The sequence below is a fragment of the Dendronephthya gigantea genome, unplaced genomic scaffold (genome assembly GCF_004324835.1).
Source record: "Dendronephthya gigantea isolate DGI-Jeju-01 unplaced genomic scaffold, DenGig_1.0 000027F, whole genome shotgun sequence".
In the NCBI taxonomy this organism is placed as follows: Eukaryota; Metazoa; Cnidaria; class Anthozoa; order Malacalcyonacea; family Nephtheidae; genus Dendronephthya; species Dendronephthya gigantea.
Genome location: NW_021163037.1, coordinates 748,616 through 771,970, shown reverse-complemented (window position 1 = coordinate 771,970; position 23,355 = coordinate 748,616). Strand labels below are relative to the sequence as shown.

Genomic DNA, 23,355 nt, shown 5'->3' with positions numbered 1-23,355 from the left:
TTTACACCAAGATTAGAGAGGAGCCCCCCACTTTGTTCTTATGCGAGGACGAACCTCACTTCCTCGTTAAAATACAACAACGAATTGATAAAATTTTCAGTTAAAAATATTTGTCCAATTGTGTACGTGTTTTGAGGGATCGACCAGGATGGCGGGAATTGCGAACCGGCAAATAAAATAAATTAAATAAGATAAATAATAATTATGCCAAGAAAGTTTTTAATTTAAAGGACAATCAATAGTTTATTAGTAGCAATTCGTAGTAGCAATTCGCTTTGGCCTTTTGTATCGTGACATACTTCTTATCAATCTTATGTGCTGATGGTGGAACGATTCGGAAGCACAACGTTTAAAGTTCTAGCTTTAGTTCACTTGTCAAATAATGACAAATATGATATGGCAACAAGCGGATGCGTGGCAATAAAAATCGTGGCAATAAAAAATGCATAGTCACAGACGTGTCTTTATCCGCAAAGCAAAGATATTGCTAAATATTTTCTTTTCAAAGCCGTTACGGTACCATGGCTATCATTCAAAATACTCAGCGTGTCGTCTAATACTTCGCTATAATTCATTCAAATGCAGTCTAAATGCAATGACAACGAAAAGCAGCCAGTATCTATCATAATGTTTCCAGATTAACGCAATCATGAGCGATTCTTCCCAACCCTGGTATCATGGGCAAATGAGTGCCGAAGAGGCAACAGCTATCTGTTTAAAAGTTGGACAAAATGGTGCCTTTCTAGTGCGTGATAGTCAAGGTGGCAAGGGAGTTTTTACGTTGTCAATTTTGTAAGTATTTCACGATATACAATAAGTTATTAAGCATTTGAAATAAGCGACAAAATTTTTAATGTCAAACATGTTTCGACTTAACTAAAACATGTTTGCTATTAAAAGTTTTTGTCGTTTATTTCAAGTGCTTAATTACGCTTTCAGATCATATGTGATATATATGATACAGTTGCGTATAATTGTGCTCTTGCCAAAGCAACACAATCGTGGTGAATGATTGCCAAAGCAAATTTTTGCTTTGACTCGTCAAAGGCTCTGTTACTCGCCGCCCCAAAACCTCCTAATAACATTTAGATGTCGCCATTCCAACCGGAAGTTATATAGACAAAGCATAGATGCGCGGTTTCTCTGTGCTGGATAACTTACCGATTATGCACAAAGTTATGCACAAAGTATCAAAATTGTGTTAAAAATATTAATTTAGTCATTAAAAGAGTCTGCGCTATAAGATCAATATTATATAAGATGACTATCACATCCGCTGTGTTTTCCAATCCTCACACTCATGACAATAAAAATCCCAAGTCAGCAATCTATCTCTGGATCAATGTAAAGATACTGCTTGGAGATGTTTGAGCGCTTTGTACCGTAATCTCTTATCATGAAAGTATATACGCGTCCATAATCTTATCATGAAAGTATATACGCGTACCATAATCTGTTATCATGAAAGTATGTACGCGTACCATAATATTCACTTTAATGGAAATGCTTTCCTGTTGACCGTAGGCCAGTGGTCAGTGCGTTTGATACTCTATGGAGTAGGGTTATTCAAAATTTAAAAGTCTCCGAGTCTTTAACGCCGATGAACATGTAATGCACACTTTCCGAAAGTATTTACTGTTCCCTTTTACACGTTCAGAATGGATAGCTACAGGAAAATCTACTCATATTGTACGCCTGTATACGTACGTATAAAAATATTCTTGTATATTTGCATGCATGGTGACATGAATAAGTAAATTAGCTTGTAGGTACGCCACGTAAGTATAATTGTAGGTGATATTATCATATAATATTATTAGGTAATATTATTATCAGTAGGCAATATTATTATGTATTAGTAGGAAATTGCACTGATGAAGGCCCGGGTTAACGGACCGAAAGCTTTGCAGTATTTTAAAAAAAAATACTTGCGTGGTGTACCTACAAGCTAATGTACTTAGTACGTGTGAAGATTGAACACTTTCCGTTTTCAAAAATCGCGGGGGGTTGCCAAACGCGTCCTATCTGTGTGAAAACCCGATAAGTCACCAATTGAGAAAGTTTCAGAGAAGGTATTTTGCTATTCTATGTATATATTAAGTGACTTAGTACGTGTGAAGTTTGAACACCTACCGTTTTCAAAAATCGCGGGGGGTTGCCAAACGCGTCCTATCTGTGTGAAAACCTGATAAGTCACCAATCGAGAAAGTTTCAGAGAAGTATTTGGCAATTCTATGTATATATTAAGTGAAAACGTTTATATTAGGTAATGTTCTTAGAATCCTTTACCAGCTGATAATTTTAGCATGCACATAAAAAATTGAAGTAATTCCGAAAAATGAAAGCATAATATTAATACAAATTTTATTCTGTATATTTCGAATCCCGATCGATTCATCTTCAGCAGAATGGTTTACAAGATTTGCGTAACTTTATAGTTAAAGATTCTACAGGTCATGTAATGTTATGCACAGGCACAACTTTTAAGTAATATTGATCAACTTAGTTTTGTGGTGAAAAGAAGTTTCGTTTGACGCTATAATTTATTATGAACTTGTATAACTATCGCCGCATGTAGGGAAGCCGGATATCAAACGAGTGTGTTAAAGATATCCACTTAATATAGGATAATTTGGCTAGAAAATCGCTTCTGCATATTGTGAAGAACTGAAAAGCCCACGTACAAACTATATGATCACGTCCTCTATACAGGCAGTTCTATATAATATAAGCCTACCTACCACTGATTACCACGCATTAAATTATTGATATCCCACGAACCCAATCTACTTACGAGTTACGTGCACAAAATAGTAAAATTCCCAGATGCTAATATAAAATTAATACGGCACGTTTACTTATAATTGGCGGAATTACGGCGTCTGGATCTTAAAACAACGAAGTCGCCTGAACAGTGGCTTATACGATTTCAAAGAAAATTCTGTGTATATAATAACGCATGAATCAGTTATTCTCCTGCCAGGCATATCGCGTTAATCATTCTAGAAAAGTCCTCTGACTATATTCTAGTCACCTTAATTATTTTGTTATTTACACAGATAGCTACCATGGATTCATATAAGGAGAACGCATTCAAAACTATACAACTAACATAATTATAGACGCCATTTTCGTAATGTTATGACTAATGACAGGTAAATTCATCTATTTCAGGGTGAATAAAAACTAACTTCGGAATTTCTCGAAGTATTTTTTTTATTATGTCCCGCAAGTAGAATATATAGGATTAATTTTAATTGCCTGGAATTTTAAATATCTTATAATTGTAAATTAGAAGCCATTTATAAGATAAATTGCTGATTGAAAGACGTGATAGAAAAATATGTTGTAAGAATTCCCAAGGAAATTATTAAATCAGAGGGTAAAATGACAAAACAATAATTATTTACGACTGTATAACATTCTCATAAAGTGTACAGCATCTTCTCGGCGTAAAGTTTCTCAGATTTTTTGTCTGATTTTTTTGTTTGTGTGTTTGTATGCAAATATGCAATGCATCGCGACATTCTGGAACTAGAAAGACCGATAGCAACCGGTAACACTGTACCCAGTCGCATTGCAAAGTTCCTAAGAGAAGAAATGAAGTGTACTGTCGTTAAGGCTTAAGTGTTTATATTTTTTTTGCTCTTTTAATTATAGCTTTGATGGCGAGGTTTATCATCACAGAATCACACCATCTGGAAAGAATGTTATCATGGAGGTAAAGCTACCAGAATTGTACTCTTTTGAGGGAAGTTTGGACCTTTTTTAGTCTACAGACTACAGCGAAAAGAGCTTCATTTAGATTTAGTTGGATGTGTGAAAGATTGCTAAACCATATATATTGTTATAGCTAGGTTTGTAGCCTATAGCTAATAAATATTTCTAAAAGTCACTTGTGCATTCAATCATGAATCATTGTCTCAGTAACAATTCATACAGAATGGTTTTGTTTCCCAAGACCGAGGCTAGACCGCTTAATAGGGCGGGAGTGCATATTTATATGGCAGTAGGAGCAATAGCTTTTCAACGGAACCAGTCGGTTATAAGACGAATGCATGAATATACCCCAAGCTTCCAGCTACGGCCCTGTTGTTTGCTGAAATGACGAACATGCATGAATGAAAACCGGCTATACTGTTTTCAAGCCCTCTAACTTCAATCATGTTCATTTTAAATAGATTTTGAGTTCTCATTGATTAGAATCACACAGACTGACTGGATTTTTTAAAACTAGTGCCAGGCATTAATATACTAATATTTGTTTGTTTCTTTTAGTCAACTACAAAGAAATTCAAGTCCTTGAAAAAGCTAGTAAAACATTACATGAATCCAACAGTCGATTTTTTTCATCCACTAACTGTGGCTATTTTCCCATCCTGTGAGTATAGATTTCAGTCGATACAATATATCCTCAGAATGTTCAGGAACAAACTGAGCTTTACAAATTATGCTATATACTTTCGGAAAAATGCTTGGCAAACTGTGAAAAATTGTTGTGCATGTCCTGTGATCCATTTTACCAACAGTTTATTGAACAGTGCATTGTACAAAATGGAGTTTTCATTTGTCTGAAAAACTTGTATTTCTGGTATATACGCGTAGTGTCGTCGCGCACTTTAAAGTGACACAATTTTCTCCAGAGATTTCTCTCTGGTGAAAATGGACGTGGAATATACAATAAATATATATCATATTATAATGTTCCTTTTAGTCAAGACATTATTCAAATCAAAGATAGCATATATAGCATTATCACACATGCATGCATCAGGGTATAAAAACATGCATGTATTGCTTTGAATCTTGCTTGGTGGATATAGTGCTGAATGTATATAGTGTGAATTCTAAAAATGCATTATTGAAGGATCGTTTTGGATTTTAGTGGTCCAACAGTTGAAAGCAAACGATCAAAACGTGGAGCCGAGTGTCTCTGTCAATCAAGAACCTTTATACATAAGGAGGCAAGGAACTGTTACCGTGCCTCCTACACAGATTCCCAAGCCAGTTTTTCCTCCAAATGTACCGATATCCAACAGACCTGTTTTGAAGAAAACTGACACTCCACCGCAATCATCAAAACAGGACGACATTCAGCCCAATATGTCAAAGACCCCTTCTTTAGTACCTTCGATACCTTCTCAATCCCCCTCCGCAGCTTTTACTCCAGATGGTCAGTATGACATTTCAATAAACCGAACATGCTGCAATTGCAGACATTCATTAAGAAGGGAAATCTATGTAGCTCGTGTATACACATACATGTACTTAAAGAGTGCAAATATGGTTTTTAATTCACCCTAATAACAACACTGCATGCTCGTATGTACGTCTCAGTGCTCATAATGCAGGTGTTTCCAACCTAGACGCAGGAGGTTCCAAACGATTAAGTTACTACTGCATGGCCTCTTTTAACATATAGCGCTTATACATGAGTAATAGTATCTGCTGTAATAGCTTATATTTTGTATTGAGATTAAAATATTAAATTTTTACGTTTCAGAACTGAATTGGCCAGAACCGCCATCCCCGATCACTGCACCAGCATCAGTTCCGCCTCCGATTAAGCCAAAGCCTATAAACTCGAATCTACGCCGGCGAACACGTAAGTAGATCTACATGCACCAATGTAGAATAGCTTAGAAACTCTTTCGGATGCAACCCTGTGATGTGAACAAATTATTTCGCCCCTATAATTCACCATTTCTTCCATTTTTGTGACGCGACTAACGTCTGACAAAACTGCCAAATATATTGCTTGCAAGGCCTAACAATTATTTGTAATGGCCCGTTCACAAGATCCAACTTTTTCGGATCCAATTTACTTCTGACATATTTAGGGCCTATGATAAAGCAGTACTGCATTGGCTTTAGTCGATTTGCTTCCCATATGCATTACAGGTCAACAGACTGTAAAACATCCATCATGCAGAAGTAAATTGGATCCGACAAAATTGGATCGTGTGAACAGACCTTAATATCGTTTACATCATGACATTTCGTATAACTAAACATTATAGACAGACGAAAGTCAAAGCACATGCAGTTGGCAGTTGCTTTATATATGAGATGCTCTGACATCCTATGTCTCTATACTGCATGTTTTTGTTGCCCTTTAATATTTATTTATTATTCGTATTTTATTATTGCGCAGAGCCATAATAATTTATACTGTAGCCCAAGAGAGTATATATACGTTGCCTTAGACACACATACAAGAATTCTGTCTTGTATAACAACAGCCAATTGCAAATGTCTCTGATGTTCACGTTTGGTTAGAAATATGAGTGACGGAAATCATAAAAAGTTTAGCTGCTGAAATTCTCTACATGCAGTCTACGCTAATTCATATAGGCAGTGACGTTACTGAGTTACGGGAAACAGTGTCAGTGAATGCTCCTTCGCAAGCGAGCAGTATTCCTGAGGAACGTTTAACAACATTTAAACCAATTGACGGTAATACTTCTCTATAATTATATAGTTATATTTTCATATAATTTATGATATTATTATTATCCTACATGTTAAGCATGTACATATAATAAACAACCATTGAAAGTGACTGAGCCTGGGTATGGAATCAAGAATCGTGACCGAGATCATGCAATTTGGTAAACCATACACATATAGTCACATATTTTACAACTTTATACTTATTTCCCCCACACCCACCTCCCTGGCTAATTAGCCCCCCCCCCCTTACTCAGTGCATGCTCGTACGTATGTCCATTATGCCCAACTATCTGAACTATATAATTGTATTTCTATATTCACGTTACTTGACAACGTCAGTGTACAATGTTCACTATAATCATTTTGATATACCGATGATACTGATGATATACACGCACTCGTGTTACATCTGCAGTCGTCAACCATTACCTTTCTACTTATTTAACGTTGAAATTTAGACGGTGTGGCAAGTGTGGCAAAAGCAGCGACAATAAGGCCATTTTCTTTTGCATCATCTAAAATTGATCACGGTAAACTTAATGTAATACTGAAATAGTGGCTCTCACGTCAAACTTCAATCACTGTTTAAGTACTGTGTGAGACTATATCGATAAAGTCTTTATCACATGCACTTCAAACGATACTGAATAATGTTAAGTGTAACTAATGCGAATAAATTGTTTAGTGTACGACATCCCCGATGGTACAGCAGACAACGGTCAACCGATCATAACAAGAAGGCGCACACTTTCGTTTGAAGAAGCTAAAAAATTACAAGAGGATCGTCAAGGAGGTATACACTACAATCGGCATGCACATTTATCTTAATTCAAATCGGAAACGAAGCCGATTTCACATAACCTAGACTTTATTTCATGGTTAACGTAAGTAGGAGCAGCTATAGCGCTTTGGCAACATTTACCTGTGCGTGCATATTGAATATTGTATAATAATTATATAAACCTATTTAGCACTAGCCATTCTTGCGTGATGAATCTATTTTATCATCTTAAGGCACTGTTACACTATGCAACTTTTTTTAACTATGCAAAGTTATCTTGCAACTTGCAACGCGATTTTACTCCTGAAGCATCTAAAATTGACAAATACGAACATTTCTTGCGATCTGCAAAAGTTTCCTTAGCATGTATATCGAACACTCTTGACAAATTAACACCCTCAAAATTATAATTGCATTGCAAGTTGCAAGGAAAATTGCATAGTGTAACAGCGCTTTGAATTACATTCCCTTTAGATTCTACGAATAAACCCAAGTCACCGCATTTTGAAAGAGATTTGCCTCAAAACACGACTCAATCAAGTATGATACCATATATCTTCAGTTTGCGTCTTATAATTTTATATAAATGCTAAATGTATCTGTGTGCAAATCAACCTGTTTTGATGTACGGTGTATGATGATGGACTAATCGTCTATAAAAATGACCATTTGCATTCTAGCTTCAGACAAGAAATCGAAATTGAAAAGCTTCGCACACTTTCTTAGCAGGTGAGCGGGTGATTGTCAACAAGTAAAAAAATTAGGACATTCATGTTTTTTATATGTCGGAGGTACGAAATTAAAACGTTCATTTTAATGAACAAAAAAGAGCATCTAAAGGCCTATTCACACCATCCAATTTTGTCGGTTCAGTTCCCGTTCATGTTTTTGCAGTCTTTAAAACTTATAACCTATGTGGATAGCAAATTAACTAAAGCTAATGCTGTATTGCTTTATCAATAACAAACTACATTCCATACATCAGAAGTTAATCAGATCCGGTAAAGTTGGATCGCGTGCATGGACGGGCTAAAAATGACATAACCTTGTTGTTTAATAAACACTGTTGGAGCGAGACGTATACCTGGAGCAAGGATATTAACATTTACGGCGATAGATCTAGATTAAGAAAATCAGTAGCAATTGTTTTGTACCAATTTTTTTCCTGTTCCTGAAGGCGGTTCTTAAATTTTGCTTGGACGATCTATCGTTTCAGTATAGGCAAGGCTCAGTCATCTCGCAAGAATGTCACCCAACGAGAAAAGAAAGATATAAAAATAGAGCATATCGTAGAGCAGAAGGAGGAAACGATGAATGCTGAAAAAACTCAGGATCGAGAGGGAAACTCGGTGGAGAACAACGACAACAGTGACGCGGACAACGAAGCTGCGATTGCTCAAGACTACGTAAGTATTCATTCGCTAGGCGTGAAGCGGTTGAGTCACATAATCATCATTCAACACTGGGAGGTATACACATGATTGTATTTGATATAGTACTCAGTGACATAGTTCAACTTTTTGGATGTGTTGGCACATAAATACCAAAGAGGAAAATACCCTTATCATGCATGATGTAATCAAATTACTTCTATACTGTGGTTCTTCAAAATTTCTCCATGAGTGCATGACAATCTGGATTAATAACCTCATCATTAAAGGTTTTGCTGCTTATACCAGGGCGCAAAACTGATAATTCTTTACATGCATACAGTATATAAAATATACAAGTTATACTGAATGAAAAGTACAATAGTTTATACAACATTTTTCAGTTTCCGAAACAAAAACAAGTTGAACGCAATAAAAGATTAATTTTGTTTTAATTTTTTCAAATTTTTAACCTCACTTAAGAGCGAAGGTAGACCCTATAATGATAAAGAACAAAGATAGGTCTGATATACTTCGTGCATGCAATTTATGAAGAGCATGAAGTATTTTTATAGCAGTCCTTTATGTTTAAAAATGTCGTCACGGTAAGACTAATATAGCGCTATATATTTTTAAACTGGTTTGAAGATAATCCTTTTTCTGTTCCCTGTACATTAGACGCCGATTCTTTGCAAAACACAATTTCTCACGACTGTGGACTATAATTCGTCAGACAATGCTATGAGTTATGCGACAGGAGTGGAAATGGCAGTAAAAGGTGTACGTGTTGATGGATGGTGGTATTGTGTCAACAAAGCAACGCTAGAATCAGGCTGGGTTCATATGGATTATCTAAAACCAAAATCAAATGAAAAGTGGTATGTTATTAACCATCCAATTCACACGTTTTATATACTGCCTGCAAGCTCTCAGGTAATTTCGTCTGACCTAGAATATTCAGTTACATGCAAAGCAACCTTGTATAAGAAATTATTTTGGTGTTATTGAATTTTAATTGATCGTTCTTACTGCTGTAGTATTAGAAGAGACTGTTAAAGTGGCACCGATTCTAATCATACTTCGTTTTATAAAAAAGAAAAATCAGTTATATACAGGGTGAGTCAAAAAAAAGTCCCCCCTATTGAAATGAAGCCTTTGTTGATTTGAATGCTGACAGTGGCGGCGCCAAGGGGGGGCAAGGGGGGGCAAATGCCCCCCCATATTTTTTTCTGCCCCCCCATTTTGCCCCCCCTTTCTCAAATGTCTGCGGAAATTATTGCCCTAAAAGATAATATTTAATAGTAATAAATTGAAATACAAAATAGCTACAGGATAAAATGGGCGTGACTGTCAATTGTTGACACATCGTAATCTATTACACACCGGTTTATGGATTTCTGTTTGAAGGATTTTGCCCCCCCAAAATATTAATTTGCCCCTCAAATGCCCCCCCAAATTTTCAGACCTGGCGCCGCCACTGTGAATGCATGATCAACGCAGTAGTGTGTAAATAGCATAGTTATTAGGTTGAGGCATTCAAATAAAGCGTCTTGCTTTCATTTGGGTTTATCATAATATTAAGGCAATCAGATTCTAACAAAGGCTTGATTTCAATAGAGGGGACTTTTTTCTGACTCACCCTGTATAGGCCTTTAATCGACCTAATAATTTATAGTTATGATTGATCGACGTAATATAATTTAATTATATGTCATGGCCTATAGGGTGTCTTGAAAAAAACAAAACTATTGAAATCACCTATAACAATGTAATTGTTAACGCCTGTATTCAAAAAGCTCACTGACACTCACACTCATTGAGTGTGACTTATAAATTTTGTTAATGCTGATCAATAAGAAAGTTTTCTCTGAATAGATGGAAAGATATAAGGTAAATCACTGAAAATCAAGCTCCTATTCGGCCTGAAATACCGCCATTGAAACCTTATGAGAAGATTAAGATCTCCCAATCAATGAGTTTGAGTGTGAGTGAGCTTTTAGAATCACAGCCGTTAGAGTTTGAATGCCTAAGCACCCTGCTGGGATAATATGACAATAAACACTCGTTGTTTCGCGGTCAGCTGTACCATTTTCTTTGAAAGCAATAACAATGCTAATTTAAATTTAATCATATTCACAATTTTGGGGATTTAATGCAACTTATAAAACGCTAAATACGAAAAATTTGAAATTGTGAATAAATTTGAAATTGTGAATATGATTAAATTAATTTAAATGAGACTTGTTATTGCTTCAAAAAAAATGGTACGGCTGACCGCGGAACAACGAGTGTTTATTGTAATATTATCCCAAAAGAGTGATTAGGCATTCAAAGCCTAACAATTACATTGTAATGGGTGATTTCAAAGGTTTTCGTTTTTTTTGAGACACCCTGTATATAAAAAAATATGAATTTTGTGATTGTTGATAACAATTTTTCACTCATCCCTTTCTTTACAACTGCAAGGTTTGAAGCAAAGCCTGTTGAAACGATTGAAGACCACCAGCTTTACGATAGGCTGAATTTTGGTCTCAGTCAAATGAATGACAATCAAATGAATGATGATGACCTCGATTCAGATTTCGATGACGATAATTACTGTAAATATTTAATTCCATCGGATGATGTGAATACAGGAGGTGAGGTTACAAGCTGTTTACATTATACAATAGCCAGATCATAGGTACGTGTGTGGCGAACAGGGGCGAATGAGCGAGGATTGAGGGGGAGGGGGTCATGTGATTTTGACTTCATAATGAAGGTATACCCACTTTTCAATCCGGGTACGGGGTAACGTTTAACATCGATTTCTTTGTTGATTTTGTTTATGTAAATTTTTTGAAGGCAATTTTTTGCAAAATGAAGCAATCGTTCAAACACTGTGGAAACCTAATTTTTCACCGATTTATGCACGATGAAACCGTCTCAACATCAAATCTTATGAATCTTTTAAACCATGGTCTTTTTTTCATGACAGGTCACGTTGACAATGGCACAGTCTCATGAATATGCAATCGTCTATCCCCAGCCTGCATTGAAACATATGAAAACGTACCAACGATGCGCCCGCTCGCAGGCTAGAATGCTGACTATTCATATTTTGCTAAATACTTGCTTGTGCTCCATTATTTTTATTACGAGTTCATTTCATCGGTAATTCGAAGGTAGCCTTTCTCAGTCGGGCACAATTATGCAAATCCGCTAATTTTATCGTGCTTTCTTAATGATGAAAATGGCGATGTACAATAATAAACAATTACAATTATTACAAACTATTTTTTACCAAATAAAATAGCTCTCATTATCGTAAGTGAATGTACTTGCACCATTTATATGTTATTCAGTTCTAAGTATCGTTTAAATCATAAAAAGTATGTATATGAGTTCGAAAGGCTTCATCTTAGCGTTCAGCACATTCACAGTGCTTTGGACCTCGTAGTGGGTGGGCTCATCCAACTGACAAGCTTATATTTTTTGGCCCCCCAAACCGACGACTGAATTTAGATAAGCTGGCGTGATTTGAACAACATACATTTTATCACCATTGATTGGTTTAGGACTTGGTTTGACTCATTTTCAAAATCTCGAACCTCGATAGAATTAACAATGGGGAACCTTTTTGTAGGCTTTTTCAAGTAATGTGACGGCCATGCATAAGTATTATGTAAGATAAAAAAACGTGATCTTTATTATCTGTCATTAACTTTTTACAGTACTCTAGAAGTAGAAAAATCATACTAATGTGTTTGTCCGCAAACATGTGAGCACACATATGACCCCGACTCTAAACGTTTGCATGGATTGTGGTGACTGGTGCCAGTACTCCAGGAGTCTCTATGTATTTCTATGCACTATTTGTTGATTTGATGACAGAAATATTTCATAATCTCTAAATCATGGTTTTCAAACAACGCAAAGACTATATATGATAGATAACGACTGTTGTTATTGACTGTCCATTGTTGCAACTGTGGAGAGCTTTCTCACTGTTCATCACATTCTTTGGTATAATACTTCTATCTAAATTGTGAACTGCGGTACGCTTGTACATGCATAATAACTTAATTAACTTTGTCATGAAATATCAACGTTTTTACTCAAAAACTTAGTTTTTCTCTAAGAGATATCAAACTAAAGTGTTGTACCAATTGATTCTTTTTCTTAATTTTTTTCCAAGTGTATATATTGTTATATCAATAGTGCAAAGCGGTATTACGGCATGTACCTTTAAAGCAGGATACTGAAAAGCAAAAGTATACGAGTCCTTTCTTTAACACTCATTTGGGGACAATCAAAAGTACTAATCTTTCCTTTGACACTCATTTGGGGAAAAGTCAGCCACAAAATAAGCTAGTGTTCACTCAAAAAAGGTATGGTTAAAAACAGCTAGAGATGTGTGTTTTTAATCACGAAAAGGTGTGTCCTGGAACACACATTTTTAGAAAATTGTGTATGAATCATTGATGTTTTGACAGATGTGTTTATGAACACATCTTAAGGTGTGTTTTGGAACACATTTTGGTGTGTCACCAAACTCACCCAAAAGCATGACAGATATAGGACAAAAAGTGTGTAATTTGAACATACCTTTTTAAAGTGTTAAATAGACTCATGAACGCCGGCCTGTAATATATTTGCAACTAAAAATTAAGACGTAGTGCTCAATGAAATTCACTTTATTCAGAACGGATAATAAGCATACAACTCACGGAGTGAACTCTATGATTCTATCCTTTGGGGTGTCACAAAATGCCCCACCAACATTAACGGGCAACGGTGACGCCCCTACACCAAGACCTATACCAGCTAAAGCACCTACAAACTCGTTATCTGAGCTGATAACACTTGCAAAGGAAACTCCTAGATCTGTGTTTGGAACCTCAGCACTACCAAAAACAATGCTGGCTTTCCCTGGGATGTCTTCCAGATTTCTAAACCAACCGAAATTAACGGAAATACCAACACCAACATCAAGATTAAGACCTTTGCATGATTGTTCATAGCAAACTGCCTTGTTTTTCTTAACATCAACTGCTATACCGATTTCTACTTCTTTGGACAACAGAACTGATCGACTGCCCGAAATTGAAAGGACCATTGTATTCCACGCGGAGCGTTTACCACATCGTGCAATAGCGCCTAGATAGTTCAGTGTAACCTTTGATGCTGACCATAAACCAAGACAGACGGTCTTTGTGAGGATTTGACTCTTAACACCTTTCATAAAATTAGAAATGGTGCTAATATCTGCCCCTTTCAGATCATTCCGTGTGAATCTAAGGCAAGCAAGTGGCTTCCCTACTCCACGTGGGTAGTTTTTCTTCAGACAATGAGCGCCAGTGTCCGTGGTTTTGCCACTGCAATGAGTCCAGCACACCGGGCCCACTCCGTAATAACCAGATTTACATGGTGGATAACACAAGCCAACATTTTGCTCTTCATTGCTCGCACACGTGAGTGGAACTCCAGCACCACGTCCGTATGTTTTCTTAGCGTAAACACGCAGTGGTTGTCGGCATGTGCAGCCGTCATTTACATAACCTTTCTTGCATTTCTTTCCGCATTTTGAGGTAAATAAGCCGCACTTGTCATACCATGGGCAGGATCTAAAACAAAATACACAGAGTTGAAATAGGTGTTTCCAAGTTGTTGGGAATATTTTACGGCAGTGAGAAAATTACCATCGATCCTTTGGGCCAAATTTACAAAATTTACTGCATCGGCTTTCAATCATTTTTTTTGTTAAATTTACTTATTACTTCTCTGCATGATCAGTGTTCGTACATACATAGGCAACTTACTTGGTGTTTCTGCCATATATACGCAAAGGTCTTCGACAAAATGCACCGTCATCAGTGTATCCTTTTTTGCATGATTTCCAACAAACTGGCCCCACACCATAATAACCCTTTTTGCATTTCCGGTAACAGAGAAGGCCATTTTTCTTCATTTTTGACTTGCAGCTGCTGAGGGGTTTACCAGCTCCTCGGCCGTACGTTCCTTTCTGACACGAAATACCAATATCAGTTGTTGCAGGAGGACATTTGGCCCAGCACACCGGTCCTTGGCCGTAGTTACTGTTACCGGACTTGCATCGAGGGTAGCACAGGAGGCCATCTTTGATTGGATAATCCTTGGTACACTCTTTGTCGTACTTTTTACTACGCGGAACTCGTCGACGTCGTTCCTCGACGAGAAAGCCTCGTGTGGTACGTTCCTCACTAATTTCCTTGGACTTTGCGTCTGAATAAAATATAATTTTATTTATAGCAATATATGTATAATGTCGTGTTGACGAGTTCACATGCAGTACGTGCAATATGGGGTTTTGTTGCACACATATTGCAGCAAGCGTATAAGTTTACAACCTAAAATGTAGCTATGGCTAAAGCCTGAAGATTTCTACGACTGGTCTCATATTATACAACGAGTCTCCGTTTATAATGAGTCGATTTTCCTTTGATGTATTTTATTTCTCCTGATGTCAGTTTTATATAGTATTGCATGCAGGCTAACACTTCATAAAGATAGAATAGCAAGGTGAGGGACTGAGGGCAACTTCAACATTGTAAATATTTACTTCATATAAGCGCTGGTATATAACGGAGTGCTGTAAGAATGTTGTATTTTTTATCACGTTAGAAAGATAGAAACAAATAAATGCCAAGTAGAGCCAATGCAATTCTCATATTTCTGAAACTTACCAAAAAGAGCTGAAATATAGATCTTGTTTTTTTCCCCATTTTTCCCCCCAAGATTGATATGTAAACGACGAAATATAAGTAATCGTTTTATATACTTACCACTGCACGAAATATCTTCCGTAAAATTAGAAGTTCAACTTATAGCTATAGGCTCGTACTGAAAAGTTCTAGCACTTTCTCAATATACTTTCTTGTTTTTCACCTACTCTGATTTAATTCCTTTGAGCAATACTCTGCAATTGCTCGTTCTTGTTGCATGCCCTCAGTATTTATATCCTTCCTATGCATATACAATACAAAAACCCCGCCTATAATATACAATATATATATAGTTAATTAATTTAGGAAAATCTTCTGTGTTTTTCCTAATTATACTAAAGTATTTCAGCGATAAATCCATTTTTTCACCAACCAGGAAAATCGATCGCCTCCGCAACGTGTAGAAATGCTAAGCAACAATATAGACTAAATAGCACATAACTTCCCCAACTTCACATGACACATTCAGTCTATAACTTCCTTAACTCATTCGAAACAATTCAACTTTTTTATATTTAAGGAAATTCTTTTACATTATTGTAAATTATGTAATTCTATACAATGCACTCCGGGAGGTAAAAGAATTCACTTGACGGGAAACTCTTTTGCATTGTAAATTATATAATAATATAGTTCTGTACAGTGTACAGCACTCGGGCGGTAGAAGAATTGATTTGAGGAAATTCTTTTACATTAATTGTAAATTATACAATTCTATACAACACTCCGGGCGGTAAAATAATTAATTTGAGGAAATTCTTTAGCATTGTAAATGATATAATGATATAGTTCTGTACAGCACTCGGGCGGTAGAAGAATTGATTTGAGGAAATTCTTTTACATTAATTGTAAATTATACAATTCTATACAACACTCCGGGCGGTAAAATAATTAATTTGGGGAAATTCTTTGCATTGTAAATGATATAATGATATAGTTCTGTACAGCACTCGGGCGGTAGAAGAATTGATTTGAGGAAATTCTTTTACATTAATTGTAAATTATACAATTCTATACAACACTCCGGGCGGTAAAATAATTAATTTGGGGAAATTCTTTTGCATTGTAAATGATATAATGATATAGTTCGGTACAGCACTCGGGCGGTAGAAGAATTGATTTGAGGAAATTCTTTTGCATTGTAAATGATATAATGATATAGTTCTGTACAGCACTCGGGCGGTAGAAGAATTGATTTGAGGAAATTCTTCTGCATTGTAAATTATATAATAATATAGTTCTGTACATGCAGCACTCGGGCGGTAAAAGAATTAATTGATTTGAGGAAATTCTTTTACATGCAGTGTAAATTATACAACACTCCTACGAGCTATCATTGAACTGATTGAAGAAAATGCGTGTATATAGAAATCAGTTTGTCCTGAAGGTCGTGAAAATGACGAACTTAATTTTTGCATACATACACATGCAGCAAAAAGACCAACATTGGAAATTCCTTTCGGGAAGTTATAAATAGAGTAAGGCCTTATTTTTTATAATGTATATAAATGCACACTAAATTCCGCGGTATTATTAATCAATTGTGCAGTATTGAATGTGCATGAATGTGGCTGTATTGAAATTTGAAAAATATGTGATTGTAGAGAGCTATGTATTTCCTCACTCAAATACCCCCGAAATAACTGAATCAGTGAAACATTGCAGCAAAATGTATAAAAAATGTTCAACCATGAGTTGCATGTCTCCTTAAAGCCCGCCGCACACGAGAGCTATCAGCTGAGCTAATGACGCTAACAGCGCAAGGCAGTAAGCTCAGCCTGAAAACCATCCGCACACTTGCCTTTCCAGGGCAATCCAGGCGAATTCCTCACGAAAAACTATCCGCACACGAGAGCAACTTGCTGAGCTAACAGCTACGCGTGGTAGCACACGAGAGCTATCACCTGAGCAAAATTTTATTCATGTCTGTTTGCTCAGCACTTTGCTCTCCGTGTGCGCGTGAATTTCACTGAATTTTTGGCCTCACACAGCCTTGACTCACGTATCAAACATGTTTGATCTTTTTTGACTTGCGAGGCGAAAATCTCACACGAGCTACATGCTGAGCAAGAAACGCAAAATTAGCCAATAGCAATGCACTCTTTTGTCACATGACTAAAGTAAAGATGGCGGCATCTAGCGCCATAAAAGTTAATTTTCGCGGTAGAATTTAAAATATATTTACAATTCTTCAAATTTGGCGCGTTCATTATCCGCATAATATTCTGGCTGATTAACAGCATAAGCAAATCATTCAGCATATAAGTTTTAAACACAAACTTGTAATTTACCTTTATGAATCTATAATTACAAAACGTTTTAATCAGTCCTTCCTTATTGTCATCTTTGGTTTAAACAATCCGCACACGTAAGAAACTTACCTCCCGAGGCGAATTCCTCACGAAAAACTATCCGCACACGAGAGTAACTTGCTGAGCTAACAGCCACGCTTTGTCTTTGGCTGATAGCTCGCGTGTGCGGCAGCTTCAATTTGACAGCGTAAAATCACTCTTCAATTTCAAACTTCAACTGTTCAACGATTAGTGTTACGTGTTGCAAAGGCCTATGCAAACGCGTGGCAAATTAAAAACTTTTGGCCGGGTTGGTACTGCATGGTAGATTACTGAATAAATTTGCCAAATATTATTAACATATAACCTTTGGTATCATTGTTTAAAACAAAGAAATCAAAGGCACCGCCTATGGCAATGTTTGGCTTATTCATTCATTAACTTATCAGCCCTGCTTTTGGCCAAACGTTAGCTGAATAATCAACCATGAAAGCACCGGCACAAAATAATAGCGCATTGTTTTTTTTCATGGCCATTTGATGTAGAAAAAGGGTTTCAGCTCTAATGGCGTAATGCCGCAATTATAGTTATTCAGCTAATTCTCCGAGCCTAATTGAAGAAGAAGCACGGCGGAGTAGAGTTGCAGAACTTGAGTTCGAACATCCTTCTAAAAAGGGCACCTTCCTGGAACCGTCCTGAAAGTTGGTCAATGATCAATGATGCTTCTAAGAACAGGTGCGTGTGCAGTATTATATCGTTTTGATAAAGGTTTAGATTCTGATCCATACGTTGTTCCGCACTGTTGCCTGCATGTTTGTTTAAACCGCAAGCAAAATACTCTGAAATTCATGTTATGTTTGGTTTAAAAGATATTCTCGTGATGTATCTTGAGGAGTTGAGCAAATAATGTTCAGCAAATAGTGTTTAGAAACAAGAAACCCGTTAACCTTATGTCTTGGCATGTGAAAAACTCGGCATGTTTGACGAATCATGTTAAGTTCACCAAGAGTTAATCGCAAGCACACTGTTGTAAATTGGTTTTAATCATGTTAACGTCATTTAATATAAATGCGTTCGGGTTAATTCAATAAATCTAGCTATGTAAGAAATATATTTGTTCACACAATGTACATGTATGCTTGTGACTAAAATTGAACAGTTTCGATACACCTAATATTGTTTGGGAAAGATGAAATACGCATGGTGCAAAGGAAACGAATGGTTTCTAGTTGTATCTGTCTGGTTATTTCATGAGAATACGCTTCTAGTAATTAGTTCCCATCTCCACATGGGCTTTCGTTTCAACAGGGGCTGGTGTATTGCTATACTTCGGAATTTACGTAGCTAGATATTGGGGCGTTCAAGTGTTTAGTATATAGACGTAAAATTTAATTTGATAAATAGAATGATGCATGTTATCGACCTGTTCGGAAACACGCCGGTCTAGTTAATGTTTTATATCGTCGACGATTTTGAGGTGAATTTGGGTAGTGAATCTCATGCAGAGACCGTAGGACTTGACATGATAATGTAAAAAGTCTATCCATATACCCACGAGAAGCAACCACAAGAATGTATTTTGCTGATATGATATTTCCCTTTATTCAATTATTTCCCTTGATTTTCATTCATTGTAAACAATACTGCACATATTGTCTTTCTACTGCTATGGCTGATATAATTTATGCGTCCGTGAATCATTTAAGCATTTGTTAGCTACTCTAATCTACCACAGTTAAATCTGAGTTCTATATAATGATCACTAAAAGCTTAATTTCACGTATTTGAATGTAATAAGGTCGCCATCTTTCGGTTTGATGCTATCGACGCCATATTTGGAAGCCTTTCCGTTAATTGCAATCATCCAATATTGCTTCTGTTTCCAATCAGATGAAACACCACAGATACTTGTGACTGAGCGGCCAAACGAATACTTTTTATAAGTGGCTGTGTAACAAGAATTTTTTAGTTTGGCCAACTCCAAAACGACGTAAGCTGTTGCACCTTTTGCTAGTTTGACAGACACCTCGGGTACGGTTCTCGCAATGGAAGGCACGTCGAAAACAAGGCGAACATGAACTGTGATTTCCTGAAGAATTGTCAAAAAATTGAACATATTGGAAAATCGGTTGGGGCATCGAGAAATACCAAGCGTGAAATTTGTATGTGCATGAAGTTACTCTAGCAATGCCATTTGCAGCCACTAGCAGGCGATTGCATGGACAGGTCACTGTTAGCAATTTCAGGTGATATTAATTTGCAACCTTAACTGCAGCGAAAGCACTGGGAACGTGCAAATTGGGGGATTTACGATTTACGTTGGTGGACGTAGATCTACGTAAAAAGAAACTTTCAAAATAGCGAGTCCGTACCTGTGGAGCGGGTGTTGGGCCTAAGGAAGCAAGGAAAATGGAAAAATTAAAAGAACTGCACTTAAAAAAGGACGGTCTGAAAACTTACAACACATTGTTCAGGTTATATAGGCGTATTGAAGTGCAAGTATATATTTTGCCATAGTAGAAAATTACTCGTAAAAGGATGGCATTTATTTCCGGCTGGTAAAATTTGCGCTTCTTGTTAATAACCGGTCAAAAATAAACTGTGTAAACTTGGCGTTTCATGGGAATTGGAAACCATATTGGGATGGTTACAATCTGCATGGATGAAAACTGTAGCAGGGTAATAATTGATCCATTCAACTGACATTCAACTCTTGAATGTTGCTGACACTCTTGGCTCATGCAACAAAATATTCCTTGCAATCACCACTCGTTTGACTATAGGGTAAGACGAAATAATTTGGACTCATAAGACTAGTAGGACCAAAAAATTTGCCTATGAGATGGAGGTTCTCACCTTTAGGACAAGGGTATTTTTTCAAACTGATCAGCGACTCTCCCAGCAGAGCAGGAGTCACTTGAATATTTGCAAGAATTGACCCAAATGATCCATCGCCATCATTTTTCTGGTAGGTTAGAATACTTCTCATCGCTTTTTCACAACGATATCTTTTGGTGCTGACGCGAGCTGCTTGAAGAGCCTAGATATATGAAAGTTATGAAATCGACATTAAAAATCGTAAACAATTCTAAAATCAATAAAATGCTACTGTTTAAGGGCAGAAACAACTTGCGGCTTGTATATGCGGACACTGAAACATACTGGCGGTTTCTTGGTTTGCTTACTTAGGTCAACATGGTCAGTACGAGGACTTTAATATAGTTCTACATCTAGATCTTTTCCTACAATTTCATAGGTTACGAACTAAATTAGGCTAAATATATCATGCAATGTTGATTATAATACCTCGACAGCGAGAGCTGTTGAATACTGATTCCCAAATGCTCCTGTATCCTTACTCTGCTTTGAAATCAAAATACGAACTAAGTTTCGTGATGTTTTAGACACCAGTTGTTGCACAAAGCTTGAAGAGCTCTTGACACAAGACAGAGCGGTTAAGAGCAACGCGTTTATATCAACCGAATTAACAGTTGCTCCTCCTTGTGCACCCTTTATCAATCCCAAGATGACAGCATCCGGTACAAAATGATCTGCGTTGCACAGAGCAATCACAGCCAAACTGTACCCGAAATAATTATTGAAATCCGGCTGGATTTTGAACTTTGCGAAACCATCAAGAAGAGTTTGTATAAGTTCATATCCATGAAAATCTGCTGGGTTATTACAAATCGATATCACTCCTTGGGTAATAAGAGCAAGTTGTGGGGTAGGAATGCTCGAAAGGTTTCCATACTTCTTCTGCACCGAATCAAGCTCGTTTTTCAATGTTTCTTCGATAGAAACGCCCTGTCCGTCTTTGAAATCTGAAAGCAAGACGTCGGGATAGTGGCCTGCAATTCTGAGGCTGGCGAAGAGTGAGCCTGCTCGGTAGGGGCGTAGGACCGTACTCTTGTCGCCGTACGTCTTCTTCAGCCAGTCGGAGGAACGGACTACAGACCGTGTTAGATCGGCAGGTAAACTCTCACTCGACAAATCTGAAACGTGGAACAACGAAACAACAGCAATTAATCCATCGCAGTAATCGCTACTCTGGTTTTATTAATAAAAGTAATCACCACACAAAGATTACATTCACGACCCAACGTTTCGACACTCCGGTCTAGTGTCTTCATTATGATTAACATCAATTATTTGGTTAATAAACTCTGATATAAAGCAAAAGGCGCGAAGTGCGGGAGACTTCACTGATTGCCAACGAAACGTTAAAGGAAACAATTAAGACAAGAAAACAAGCTCAGGCGTTCACTCGGGCTACAATTATCTTGCTTGAGCTTGTAACGCCTAATTTTTGGTGTTATGGCATGTTCGTGACACCCGCGCGAGAAACGATCCTAGGACGATTTCGATTTGTTCGAAGCCTTCGTGCTGCCCACGCGTGATTTTCGTATATAAACTCGCGACGCAAAAGGTGAAAACCGAGCCCATTTTTCAAGTCGGTCTAAGGTAGCCCGAGTAATAAAAACGAGGCAGAATTCTTTGTACTGAACAGAAAAAGGTCAAAAAACTAATACTGGGCATTTTTGCTTTCTGTCTTCCGAGTTTCCTTTACTGGCATCCTAAAGCAACTGCGACTTTGTTTTTCAGGACAAATCATATTTTGTTCATTCTAGCTAGCTTGAAAACGGACAATTTTGATTCACTGACTTTGATTCCCAGCGTAGCTGAAACTGATTGAAATATTTTTCACTTACCGCAAAAAGCCTGCGCTTTCGCAGCCAGGAAAATCGAGCAGATTAAACTGAATACGGTGAACAACGCTCCAGAATTCATGATGCTTTTTCAACCACTGATTTGATATGGTCTGCCTATTGGTGGTGATTAGTGCCTTTTTGATACAATAGTTTAATTTGTCCATGACAAACTAATTTGCTTTTGTCCCTATAGCTGTATTGACGATCTAGCGATTCTTTCAAGCACTATTGTACTGAAGGGAAATGAAATAGTTGGTTGTTTACACAACTGATGTCGCAGATGAGTTGTCCTGATGAGGTTTATATCTATTATCTATCTAATTCCGTTTTACACATACAATTCTCGGAAGACACATGCTAAAAGACATTTCTCATTGATATAAAGTGGAGCTGAACTCCTCCTATATGACAAAATGTTTTCATAATTTGTTGATAACATCAAGTTATCTTTATATAGGTCATTTGCTTGGCTAAGGTGGAATCAATAGCTTTGCATGTGGAAAATAAATTGGAGTTAATACCATCTTACTACAGTCATATTTTTTACTCTACCGTACTTAGCTTTTCAACTACCATCCTAACCTAATCTCGCTCGCCCGACGTGTACAATGCTATGACGTAGCAAACATTGCATGGCATGTTTTGTTTTTCTCTTTTTCTACTTGGCATGCATAGCATGCATGTCTTTTTCTGACCCGGTTTTAAATCAGAAATGCATTCATGGTTTTCCCGTCAGAAACCGTAAAGTGCGAGCTAGTGGCGGTAGGATAACAATGACTTTTATTTGAAAACGAAAAACTAATTTCCCGTGTCCTTGATTGCCTTGTTGACAGTTAGACGATTGTTTTAACACTATTGTGGTGAAGATAACAAAAACCTTTTGATGTTTACACAACTGATGTCAATGAGTGATGTTGCATATTAAACTATTTGAAATAATTTTCATATATCTATCGTCCTAGTTTCGTTTTACATAATTCTTAGAAGATACATGTTGCGAGGAAT

At 36.9% G+C, this 23,355-nt stretch overlaps 2 protein-coding genes across 4 annotated transcripts; one reads left to right on the top strand and one right to left on the bottom strand.

Annotated features, from left to right (window-relative positions):
- The first annotated feature begins 264 nt into the window (after positions 1 to 264).
- On the top strand, positions 265 to 12,688 carry LOC114523398 (eukaryotic translation initiation factor 4 gamma-like). Of its 3 annotated transcripts, none has more exons than XM_028544298.1 (14): positions 267 to 792; positions 3,661 to 3,721; positions 4,279 to 4,381; positions 4,886 to 5,173; positions 5,504 to 5,605; positions 6,355 to 6,456; positions 6,912 to 6,983; positions 7,139 to 7,246; positions 7,709 to 7,774; positions 7,915 to 7,963; positions 8,451 to 8,640; positions 9,283 to 9,482; positions 11,071 to 11,243; positions 11,582 to 12,688. In XM_028544298.1, exons 1-14 carry the CDS (start codon positions 650 to 652, stop codon positions 11,608 to 11,610), a joined length of 1,686 nt encoding a protein of 561 aa, XP_028400099.1. In that variant the 5' UTR covers positions 267 to 649; the 3' UTR covers positions 11,611 to 12,688. The 3 variants fall into 3 exon arrangements, with proteins under 3 accessions (XP_028400100.1, XP_028400099.1, XP_028400101.1); XM_028544300.1 differs by lacking the exon at positions 267 to 792 and adding an exon at positions 2,784 to 3,155; XM_028544299.1 differs by lacking the exon at positions 6,912 to 6,983 and having other exon boundaries at positions 265 to 792.
- Positions 12,689 to 19,223: 6,535 nt separating this feature from the next.
- Positions 19,224 to 22,445, bottom strand: LOC114523465 (transcobalamin-2-like). The gene is made up of 5 exons (XM_028544394.1): positions 22,351 to 22,445; positions 20,945 to 21,633; positions 20,495 to 20,678; positions 20,011 to 20,030; positions 19,224 to 19,727 (listed from the first exon to the last, which is right to left on the bottom strand). The coding sequence occupies exons 1-5, from the start codon at positions 22,427 to 22,429 to the stop codon at positions 19,401 to 19,403; spliced, it is 1,299 nt and encodes a 432-aa protein (XP_028400195.1). The 5' UTR covers positions 22,430 to 22,445; the 3' UTR covers positions 19,224 to 19,400.
- Positions 22,446 to 23,355: the final 910 nt, after the last annotated feature.